This window comes from Oryzias latipes, chromosome 14 (genome assembly GCF_002234675.1).
Source record: "Oryzias latipes chromosome 14, ASM223467v1".
NCBI lineage: Eukaryota > Metazoa > Chordata > Actinopteri > Beloniformes > Adrianichthyidae > Oryzias > Oryzias latipes.
The window spans coordinates 27,265,865-27,278,249 of record NC_019872.2 but is presented as its reverse complement, the minus strand read 5'-3'; the positions used below and the strand labels follow the sequence as shown (position 1 = coordinate 27,278,249).

The window sequence follows — 12,385 nt, the reverse complement described above, 5'->3', positions numbered from 1 at the left end:
CTCATTGATATTCAGCAACCTCTGACAGCAGACAGTGTCGCCAGCAGGTCGGGCGTTAAACGTGGAAATCCATAGACGTGAAGCCGAAGCCCCCTGTCATGTCTAATGTCTTTGCTGGCATGTTCTGAAACATGCCTGGACATCCAAGTGAAGAGAGACTTGCCAGCACATGACAGAAGATCTCTAGTTCTGAACGTTGTCAGGAAGCTATTCTTATCTGAAGTCTCCTTTCAAAACCCACCACAGACCAAACAGGCTTGTTCTGAGATGACATCTTGGAGGAGCAGAGAAGAAAGCGTGTCTGAAGACGCTCTCAGAACAAGTGACGGGCTGTTTCCGGGTAGAACGGCATCAAATCTGAAGGAGAACAGGCCTGAGACGGAACGTTATCTGCGACGTTTGTCCAAGCCTGCAGAACCAGCTGCCTCTTCTTCAGGTTGTTCAATTTCTCTGCATGTCAGGCGACTGCAGCACGTGCACACACGCGCACGCCCATAAATTTCCAATCTCATATTTCAAGAATGCTGCATTGAAGCGCATTGTTTCCTGCAGGACCTTCTACCTCTCTGGTTGTAGGAAATGCACACAGACGTGCACACTGGACTTGTCATCACTGTGGGGGCTTTCCCTTCATTTCCTCTGCACGACTCCCTTACACGTGTGAACACAACTAAGCAGCCCTATGACTTCTATAGTAAACATAGAGGTGCGTGCATGAGGCTGCATCGATGTCGATGTCATTCAAACGGCCTAAAGAGTGACCCACTGCTGTCCGTATGGTGATTGGGTTTCTGAAGGCATGTTTGTTGGAGCATTGCTGAGTTCTCGTCGGGGTTTCTTCCTGTTGTCATTCTGTACATTAGCTCTCTCTTTAGACCACAAACACATGCAGTCGTCTGTTCTCCAGCTTCTGCTGCTTTGTGTTGCACTTGACTCTGCAGCTCAAACCTGCAGAGAATCAGCAGGCGCCAAGCTTCTTAAAGCCTTAGTCATAGGAACCCGTAATGGGGGGTGGACCTGTATGTTTTTGTGCGTCCGGGTCCGTGGAGGGTCGTGGAGAGGACCGGCCGCATCCGAAAGGTAGTGCAGGTGTGTCTTCCAGTTCCCTTGACTCTTGTGCTGCCGCCTCAAAGGACATGGTTTAAAATGGAATGTACCATTGTCCTGCCTTGGGTAAGCGTATCATGGGCTCTGTCCAAATTCCCACCGTAATCCCTAACGACTAAAAAACCTTTAAGTACGGCACTATGTAGCGCCCTGAAATTTAAAAGCAATTCGGTCACCATGCTCAAAATTCTTTTTTTTTTAAACGGTGGATATGACGCCGTTAAAATCTAATTGATATGAGAGTTTTCCAGTGATTATTTATGAGTCCGCTGTCTTCCAAAGATACAAAAGTTGATGGTTTATTAAAAAAATACATTTTCTTTGGCAAAAATGTTCCCTCGCAATGCATTGTGGTCTATATTCGCCTATCTAATGAGCATCGATGCTCACTGGTTTTTCGCAGAGACTTGTGGGAAATTTCCAGGGCATTGGATTTTGGAACTGTAGATTGGGACAGCACTGCAACATGGTGAACGCACTATATAGTGCAAAATATCGTGAGTAGTGAAGGAATTCGGACACAGCCATGAAGTATTTGTAAGGATAAAGTAAGTTACTCTCACTCATGACGTATGGGTGATGCTGTCGTACGACACGCCTGCTTACTTTCTTACCTTGTGTGTTGTAGAAGTACGGGTTAATGGCTGATGACGTGTGCATCATCAGAAATGAACGCATAAATCTTCTGATTGAGTTTTCTCTGCCATCGCGTCTTCTAATCGTGCGCTCGGCTGTTCCACTGGGATAAAATTCCAATCGCGGATGAGGTCATCGGCGTGTGTCACATTTTGCGGTGACGATGGCGATTCCCCTTCCAGTGGCCTTGCGATTGGAAATCACCCTGAAGTCTAAACTAGACATAAGTTTTAAGGTTGACCAGGAGGAGCAGGGAGGTCTTTCCTAAGAATTGGTCCAATACCAGCGTGAAAACGGCGGCGCCTGAAACTGCACAGCTGATCCGGTTGAACCATTTCCCTCCGCCTCTCCGGTTTGGGACAGAGGTGAACTTTTCCGACATGATCTCGGCTCACACAGAGGGACTCCGGCGGCGTTGGCAGGAGTCCACATCAGCTGTTTGCAGAGACGTTGCGGCTGCCCCCCCATCCCCTTGCATTCAGCAGAACTGTCACATCCATCAGCGTTTCCCCCAGCAGCAGTCTGGTGAGAACACGATGCATGTTTAGACTCCACTTCGTCTCCAATCACTGGGAGAGCTTTGAATGCTGACTGTGGAAGCGGTGCTGAACATCTGCGGGCATGAGAAGCGCCGGCGTGGGACAGTTGATCTGATTATACTGCAGTGGCTCTAAAAACCTTCTAATGACGCGGAGCTGTCACTCCCCCCAAAGTGTGATGTGAGACGAGTTCAGGGTTCTGGTCTTTGATGGAGATGTGTCACGCCACGTTTAGCTTGAGGGAGGAAAAACAACTTTTCTGTCTTTTTGAAGTCCTCTTAAGTCAGCGAGCTGTAGACTTGGAGTTAGCTGTTGATTATTCATTAAAATGTCGGTCTGCAGGCCGTGCTGGTGATACACCCGAGGCGTTAGCAGTTCTTCATTCTGGAGAGTTTCTGCCACTTATAAGCTGCTTCGTGTCATACATGGACGATCACACAAACATGCTGACTGTTCCCAACAAAATTCCATTCAAGTGTTTGCATTTTGTGCACATTTCCTAGAAAATATTTGATGATTTCTTATTGTTGCTGCTGTGGATTTCAACATTTTCACTTATATTTCCTCAATTTATTGTAATATTCTGTCCCGCTGCAGTCCTGAGCTGCAGGGACCAGAGTTTTTTTCTTCTTCCCAATTTTTCTTTCTTACACCACATTTAAGCACAAATTTGAGCCCATACTCCAAAATAAACCAAATTTGGGAAACACTTCGCATTCCTAGTACCTGTTGAAAATAGATTTTGAGGTAAGTCGATGACTCATAACGCCCATGCAAACATAAAAAAGACAAAGTCCGCTAGCTGCTAACGTATAACGGAATTTCTAATATAACCATCGTTCGACCCAAACATGCATTGCTGACTTTATTAAACAGCTTTATTTACTTACAGGCAGGAATTTTACAAACTCTTTCACGGAAACATTTTTTTAAAACATTTGTTTTAATCTTCTGGAATGAAGTGTAACACTATAGCGCCAGCTCCACCTAGTGGCCAAACTGAAACGCCCTCCAAGAGAGTCAGAACATCATGATCTGAACATTTTGGTTGGAGCTTCTCCGTATGAGGAATCATGTATGGTGTAAACAATCTCATTGGCTATTATTAATGTATTTCTAGACAGATATGTATAAATGTGTAAACTGTGTACATTTTAAATTGAATTGAATCGAGTGGATCAAAAGAATCAAAAAAACTTTGGTGAATCGAATCAATTCTGGAAATCACTAATGAAACCCAGCCCTGTTTATTACCTTCTATAGATTTAAACTCACCTTAATGAGTTAATGCCTCATCATTTGGGGACCTGCTTGAGGAAAAAAAAAAAAGTTGGGTTTAAATGTTGGAGCCCACAAAAGTGGCGCTCTCCTGTTGCTCACACATTTTTTATTAGGAAAGTTTAACACATGGATCCCATGAATCTATGGACATGTGGGCGTGGTTAACCAAAAACCTTTGTTGCCATGGAAATCCAAATTTTTACTTTTGCCGATTCTTCTAAAAGTAAAAAAAAAACAAAAACTATTCGTCACCACCAGGAAACCGAAAAATGCAATGGTTGCTACGGAGACAAAACCAACAGAAAAAGATGCCATTTGATCTTTTTTTTTCTTCCTTCCCCCATGAGTTTGTCATGTGCAGCTCTGACCAGGGTGGCGGGGGCAGAAGGGGATAGTGAGTGGCGTGTCGCAGCCGCTCCGCCAGTGAGCACGGGTCAAAGTCAGGGCGTGTAGCGCCTGTGGGCCATACAATGCAGCAGCCTAAATATTATATACATCTCTGTGAATATATAGAGTATATACACACACACACACACACACATTTGAGTTGCAAATAAAGCTAAGATAAGCATCAGTTTAAGCTCTTTTGCTGGTTTTTATCCACAAACTTTGATAAATCCCTTGTTGTAATTCTGCAAAGGAGAGTAAAATCAAGCTGGAGGAGCCGTTTTTTCTTTTTTTTTTTCCAGAGAAACTTCTCCTCTTCTTGGCATGCGGGAGGCGACTCGGCTGGAGGCGGCGCCGTGTCGCCTCACGTTCACTCCGCATTAAAACTGCCGTACGCAAACATTTGATGCACACGACAGATCGTCTTCTTTGAAAACGATCTACTCCGCTTTCATTAGCTAAAGGGTCAAACATGCAGCGGTTACCATGGAAACTGTAGAAATGTATTATTTTCAAAATTCTTAGAATATTCTGAATGCTGTCCTCAACTAAGAGCAGCAGGTTTCTGAAAGACACGTTTCTCATGTTAACAACAAAAAATGTGAAGTAAAGAGTTACTATTTTTTCCTAGTTTGAATGTTTTAGGAAGAGATTGATTACAAAAAGGCAACAGATAAGTCACAGCATGTCTGCAAACCCCAAAGCGAAGACGCCGTTTGTGCTGCAGAGGATGTTAAAGCCTGACGAAAATGTCAGCATCTGTGAAGTTTACATTCAAGTCTTTGGATGCAACTCAGCCTTCTTTTTCCTCCAAACCAGGCGTCGGCAACCTTTTTTACTCAAAGAGCCATTTGGGACCGCCCCTAATAAAAAAGAAAGCACCCGGAGCCACAACCCGTTTTGACATCATTATATATATTATGCATGTATATATTATTCAAAGGTGCTCATTACGTCGATCTTCAATGACATGAGTGTAGATCACGGGCCAGAAAAGATAAAAATAAATGTACTTCTTGAAGATCCAAAAGCCAATCAAAATCCTCACTGAGAAGTACCAGACTTGATTGACATGTAGATTGGCCAATCGGACATCATCTGAAGCATACGTCGCTGCAAATGCACATTATATTCTTTAAAGGATGATACTGCGGCCGCGTGTGGGAGGAGCTACTGGTTCTGGTCTGATCGCTGCATGTTGCGATGTGTTTATCAATGCATGGTAGACACTGAGAATGTGGAGAGATCAGGATTATTATTTTGGAAAGTTCTACTTGGTAATCACGTTTCCATATTTGAGTTCATAAAATCATCCCAGGGAAAGTCTCTGCTTCAACTCCTGCAGGGAAAGCTGCGTCTCAATCTGACGCCCGTGTTTGCATCTCTCTGAGTCTGACAGAGTTTGAAGTAGGCCTGCACAATATACCGCAAATTTATCGTTATCGCAATATCCAGCTCTGCAATATGCATATCACAAAAGACGGCGAATATCGCAATAAATCGCAAACCCAAAATGTGTTAAAACAATCTTGTAGCAGCTTGAAGCATTTAACGAATCAAATAAATCCCTTTATGCTTTGACCAATCAGATGGACGCCTTCCCATTGTTGACCAATCAGATGGAGGCCTATTATGTTAACCCTGGTCCCGAAGAGCCTCAACCCTGCCTGTTTTCCAGCTCTCCTTAACCAGCTTGCTGTTGATTGGCTGACTCAAGTGATTTCACATCCTGATTGACTGAACACACCTGATTTTGGTTATCATTATCGAGCAGTCTAGGGAGAATTGGAAAACAGACATGGTTGAGGCTCTTGAGGACCAGGGTTAGCCACCCTGACGTTTGTCCCCCATGTCGATGAGGGTCATTTGGAGTATAATTTTTAAACTGTTGCAATGAAATGGGAATGATGTTTTTGTTTATTTTTCTATTTGTTTATTTACCGCAAATTTATCGTTATCGCAATATTGATCACTAATATCGCATATCGCAAGTTTTCCTCATATCGTGCAGCCCTAGTTTGAAGCCAAAGCCCCTCCTCCGCGTCTTTACCTGCTTTTCCTCTCTTCCTGTTCACATCCTCTGAAGCTGAGAGTTGTTTCCCCCGCGCTCCTCAGTGTGTCCTACACAGAGAGCGCTAAATACGGTCATAGCAGGATGACACGATAGTCAGGGCACAGCACACGGATGAAAGAGCCGGACGCAGGTTATAGCGGGGATAGAGCGGGTTAAGCAAATGATTGAAAGAAGGCGGCCCGCTGAAGAAATATTCAGTATTGTACACATTTTATTATTAGTCAGAACTATCTTTTATTTAGAAAATTTTTTTATTTTATCAGTCCAGTACGAAAAAAAACATCAACAAAAGCTGTGTTGGGCAGTTTTTGGCTGGGTCTGGCGGTTTTCAGATGACTTTTCGGCTGGAAACCAGTGACTCTATCTGGCAACGCTGGCGCAAACACAGCAACAGATTTATTTTTTGCTTTTTTTGGGGGGTTTTAGCTTTTCGAAAACACCCGGGGCACATAATTTCTCCAGGGTTCGAGGCTCCATAAGAAAAAACGGCTCAATTTTTTCCAGAAACAAAAATATGAACTTGGAGTTGTGCTCAGCGGTAAACAAACGCTCTGCATTTCTGAGATTTTCTGAACTGTGATCATCAGGAAAACCATTAAGATTCAAGTCAGAAACTTATAATTCATTTATTAGCAGCCATTAATAAAGAAAGGCTCACCTAAATGGTATCAAAGTCAGCTTTAAACTTTAATGTAAAGTAGGCCAATGTGGGGATTTCCAGTGTAGGTCCGCCGAGTCTGAGGATTCTGAAACGGATGAAGACGAAACCGTTTTCTTCCCGCCTGGAGTTCAATGCGGCGGTCCTCACATCTTCAGAGCTGCGTGGACGCGGTTCATTTCCAAAAATCACGTCAGGAAATCCCCCGGCTCCAAATGGGGGGAAAAAAAGCGGGTATAGAAATCGGATGGATGGCATTTCGGAGAATTGGCGTCCTCTCACACGCCAGTAAAAAACAGGAGGTTTGCAGTTGATGGCTGCTGTAAAGGTGGTGTCATTACTTACTATCATTATTAATTACTTTATCAAACCAGTTCCTTCAGATTTGAAGGTCTGCTCGGTTCAGTTCACTCATTTTCTGATGGAAGCATCTAACAGAAAGACGGGGATAAACAAAACAGGATGATGCTGCAGCCTGGAGAAAGTTTTTGTGACACTAAAGGCCTGTTCACACCGGGACGAATTTCGCCGGCGATTTTCGCCGACGTTTAACGCCTCGTGACTAAACAAAGGGCACCAACGAGAGTGTGCACACCGACGCGAAAAAACGCCACGCGTTAAAGCGTCAAAAAAAAAAACGCCTCGGGTTCGTTTTTTTTTTTCGACGCATCGCGTCGAAATCTACTCGACCAATGAGAATGGCGCTTTTGCTCACGTGTCTGGAGCTTCTGAAGTTACAGTAAAACACAACTTGGGGGCGCTCAAACACAAAACTGCCTTGCTGAGCACACATACCAGCGAAGAAGATAGACGCCAAGTAGCGTCTACACTGCCGCGAAGAAATAATGACGCACATTCTAAAATATCCCCGAACCAAGCACCAGTTGGAGCTACTGATGCTTGAAATATTCATGTTTTCTTTGTTTGATTCTGACAAGCGCGTAAATACTTGCTCTCTTCTTCTGAGTGAAAAGCGACTTTAAGAAGCGTAAAGTTGCGCAGCGCCCCCTTGTGTACAGGAATATTTCTGTTTTACATTAAGCGCCATCTAATGTCAGGGAATGAAATTGCATGTTCGCTCGGCTCATCGTCAGCGAAAATCGCCTGGGTGTGAACACAAAAAACGTGGCGAAAAACGCTGGCGAATAACGCCTGGCGAATATTCGTCCCGGTGTGTACGGGCCTTAAATCGTTCATTGAGATGTTTTACATGTTGATGTGAAAAAAAGTAAAAGTTATAAATACAGCTGTATGGGGCGTCTACAGTTGCCTTGAGGCTCATATATATATATATACCGTTATATACCGGAATATACCGTTGTCGTGCATGTGGTAGATGGATAACGGAAGTTGCTCGCATTTATGACGTACAGGCGATGCTGTGGTACAGTGTCCTTACGCCTCGCTCTAGTCCCTAGTCATTTGTGACCACTTACATTAGCCCACGCACGTGATATGCAAGTGCCCGAAGGATGTCCACACAAATCTTACCCTGATTGTCCAATCTCCTCATTTCTAACGGTCTATCGGGGTGCACACAAGAAGTACACACTTATCCAGTCAGGATTTGGTCTCCAGGTGACACGCCTGCATTTCACCTATGTGTTGTAGAAGTCTTCACTACGACCTGTCCCCGGTAGAGACCATCGTAAGTGAACATTTTTACCCTATGGGTTCACAGAAAGGTCTTCAATGGTGATATTTTGTGCAGGATTGCCCATTTTTTTGCCCACAGACGACAAATATCGACCCATAAGGACAGCTGTGACTAAAGCTTTAACCCTTGTGCTATCTTAGATGACCCCACCCTTCCATTGACGTGTTCTCCCTACCATGACAAAGGTGGATAAAGGTGGAAAGATTTCATGTAATCTATGGACACCAGTGAAGATCACAAATCATTGAAGAAAAAAGGTTCAGAGCACTGTCTAGTGGGTCTAGATGACCCAACTCCCAATGTTAAAGCGCCTAGGATAGCACAGGGGTTACGGGGAATGGGTTGTTGAATGTTTGAAATTCGTGTGCTTTCAAACCAAGTCTGATCTTAGGCTTCAATCTCAAATGTTAGTCTTCCTTGTAGGATTGTTGTTGAGGATTCTCGTCTGGGAGTTGGATTTTTTTTATACCGGTCTGCTGTGGTAAAGATGGAAGGAAACGCTTTAAATTTACCAGTAAACTTCAGTTCCTTACCTTTGACCCAAGAGACGGACTAAAAGTTCAGAGATCCAGATGGAGTTTGGCGGATTCCTCATCGACCGTTTAGGGGTTTAACAAAAACTCTTCTTCATTGGCCGGAAAACATCCCAGTTTTCCTGAAGGAGCTGCTGAGATGGAGGCCTAAGCATAACTACTGGAGGTGCCCTCCTCCTGACCCGAACCCAATTTAGTAACGAGATGTTTAAAACCAAATTATTGGGAACCCAAAGAGACTTCAGACATCGGCTTCGAATCCAATTCAGACTTCAGGATGTCTGAAATTCATGGCCTCCTCTCCAGACAAACGTGTGGCTCCAACGCCGTCCTCCTGTGGCCTCGGGGGGCTCCCCTTTCCCCGCCACCGCCCCAAATGTAGGTCGCACCCAGCTGCTGTCCGACTGCTTGTGCGCTCATCACCTCTCGCTGCGGCCCCTCCCCCCAGCACGTGCAGCGTTGGGTCAAGAACAGGGCTGCTCCTGAATGCATGGCTGCTTCGTATCATGGCGGGCTCAGATGTTCTCTTCGCGGGCTGCCGTGAAAGATTATTAATGCAAGAGGCTGAAGGTAGCGCCTTCCAGACTACAAACCGTTTTTTGGTCAACTCTTGCGAAGACGTGAGTGGATGATTTGAGGACATGATGTTTGGAAAAACAACCACACGTGGAACCCTGCCCCCCCTGCACGTATTGGCTTTGATGGGCGGGCTGGAAATGTCCCTGCAGGGCTCATGGTTATTAGCCTCATTACTCTGACCTTTCTTTGCACCGCCGTCTCTGCTGAACGCGATTTGACATGTCGGGAGTGGCGTGGCTGTCACATAGTCTCTGGCGGGGTCTGGACACACTGTGCGGTCACACGGGTCGGGCCCGTTCTGGAGGATTCCTGCCCGTGACCAGCGGGAGGTGAAGACACGCTGGGACTGCTGGAGCTGCTTCCACGTTTCAGCTCCTGGCTTATGGAGAGACATTTATGCCTCCACGTTGTAAACAAAACTTTCTAAGTTGCAAATGAAAATATTGAATATTTGCTTTCAAAAAAAAAATTCTTTCAATTTTTTTTTGCTTTCAAATTTTTTGCTTTCAAAATTTAAATTTTGCATTCAAAAGTTTTTTTTCCAAATTTTTTTTTTGCCTTCAATTTTTTTTTTGCTTTCAAAATTTTCTTTTTTTTTTTTTTTTTTTTTGCTTTCAAAAATCTTTTGCGTTTGCAAAGCAAAGTTTTTGCATGCGTTGTGTGTCTCGCTTTTTTCCTATCTTTGATTTTGCATTTATAAGTTTCAGTTTAGCGTGACAAAGCTGTAATCAAACAGCTGCTGATTGGTTTAGATTCCAACCAATCAGGTGTCTCTGTCTCATATTGGCGGTGCTTGAAGACAGACACAGACTTTGGACTTTATATCGGTTCTGTTCAAATGGGATTCTGCTGTTTTTAACCATTCAGGCCCGTTTTTCTTTGAGTAACACACAGAAGGAGCAGCAACGCCACAAAAATAAAATAAAGCAGGATTTTGTATTTATACATGTTGGTGTAGCGACCAGCGTGTTTTAAATGGCTGCAGCAGAAAAAAGGCTGAGCTCCGACTGCGTCCAGCCGGCAGTTACATATTTATTACGATTAAGATTTGAATTCGAACTATTGTTTGATTTTCATCAATGAATGTTGAAATATAAAGAGAAAATAGTATTTTTTTCATGAGGATTTTTTTTTTTTACTTTGGACAAACACTTTGTCTTTGAAAATGAACATTAGTTAAAAATGCTTCTTCTGTTAAATACATTGAGTCTGCTTTGGTGAGTCATCCTTCTTTTGCTAATTACTGCTGTTAATCTAATCCAAAACACTTGTGCAGCATAAAATAAGATGTACTTTAAATCTTTTATTGTTTCGTTTCAACAAACAGATCTTAAAGAAAATCAAACTTTTTACAGATCACACAAAAACCCTGTTTATTTAGCGTAACGTCAGCTGATAAACTTTACGGTTTATTTTACAGTTTCAGGAGAGCCTCAGTCATAAATTCACAAAACGGACTATATAAAAATGAATGTTATAAAAATAAATAAAGTATGTGACCTAACAGTGTAAAAACTTTCGTAAGATCACTCAAAAAAAAGTTTTCTTTTCTCATATTGTGGGGAAATGTGAAAATTGCCAAATTTCACACTTTTGCCAAATAAATAGCTGCCAACCTGTAGGTCCTTAATAATTTTAAAACGTGCCTCCCAAAAATGTATTTTCACCCGGTACTACTAATAGATGTGTGCAACTTTTGGTGAGTTTATGAAAATGTGGAGGCAATGAATGAAAAATGATCTCTATGCTAATATTTTATTGATTTTACTTGCAGTAGATATTTTTTAAGAACAAATTAAATTGTGTTTATAAATACAGCGTTTCCCTGTTCATTGCCGTTCATTGAAAAAGGTCAGCCGCCGTCCGGCGGGGGACCGTTTTTCTTTTTTTTTTTTTGGACTGGCATCTGCGTTTCCAGACTGGTTTCTTGGTTCAGCTCCAACCTGCTGTGTTTGGATAGAAACGGTTTTCGAACATTTGCAGCAGAGAAGCGTGTTTTTTTCTTTTCTCTGAAAGCCAAAAGTGCAGACGGGACAGAAGAAGCAGAAACGTGTACATGCATGTGGGTGACCACAATTATGATATTTAGATTTTTTATTAGGTTTAGGTCATAATTCCACATCTCAGAAGGTTTTGACGGTGGAACACTTACTGTTGGGTAGAAAGTAAACGCCACAGAAGCAACGTTATTGTTTGATCTAATAAAACCTAAAAATAAAATATTTTACTTGTTTTTGCTGATTTTAGCAAACAGGGATTTTATCTTTTACTATTTAACTTCTACCTTGTTTTAGTTTAGCTGTTTGTATGTTTTTGTCTTACTTTAAAGCAAATGTTTTTACAGTTCAGTTATTTTCAATGTTGGATTTTTATTAATTTTTTTGTTTAAAGTAATTTGCTTGAATTATTTAAATGAAGGACGTGTTTGTATTGGTAAAATGCAGCACTTGTGGTTAAAATCTTCATGGTGGATCAGGAAAACGCTAAGGAGACTCAGATCTGTGGTCGGATAAAAAAGCAACCAGTCTCCCAAATTAACTCAAAGATGCATATTTCCTCTTTTTGATTTATTTTCAAGGGTCAAAAGGTCTCCGCCCCCTCATCTGCACATGCCACGAAGCCTTTAAGCGATTTGGAATATGATTTTCTCTGCTGCAGTTTCCTGGTTTCTGGCTTTGTCCTCCAGCTCCAGTGAAGTCGTGCTTCATCTTCATCACTCCACATGCATCAATGATGTTTCTCTGTCCTTGCAGATGCTCGCGGACAGAAGCACAGCCTACAGACGGCGCAGAACCTCCTGCAGGAGGAGGTGGCACGAGCTGAGGAGCAGTCAGAGGTAGGACGACACAAAAGCTCCTTTGTTTTCAGAGGCAGACGGCGTTTTTATCTCTCTGTGGTGGGGAGTTGTGACGCAGTGAACCCACACACTTCCGT

General features: G+C 43.0%; 1 protein-coding gene across 2 annotated transcripts in view; it reads left to right on the top strand.

Annotated features, from left to right (window-relative positions):
- LOC105355693 (vacuolar protein sorting-associated protein 37D) overlaps positions 1-12,385 on the top strand; it is a 40,413-nt gene that overhangs the window by 11,970 nt on the left and 16,058 nt on the right. For both annotated transcript variants that reach the window (XM_020709156.2, XM_011483956.3), the window contains exon 3: positions 12,205-12,287. In XM_020709156.2, coding sequence (XP_020564815.1) covers positions 12,205-12,287 — 83 coding nt within the window. The remainder of the gene's footprint in view (positions 1-12,204; positions 12,288-12,385) is intronic.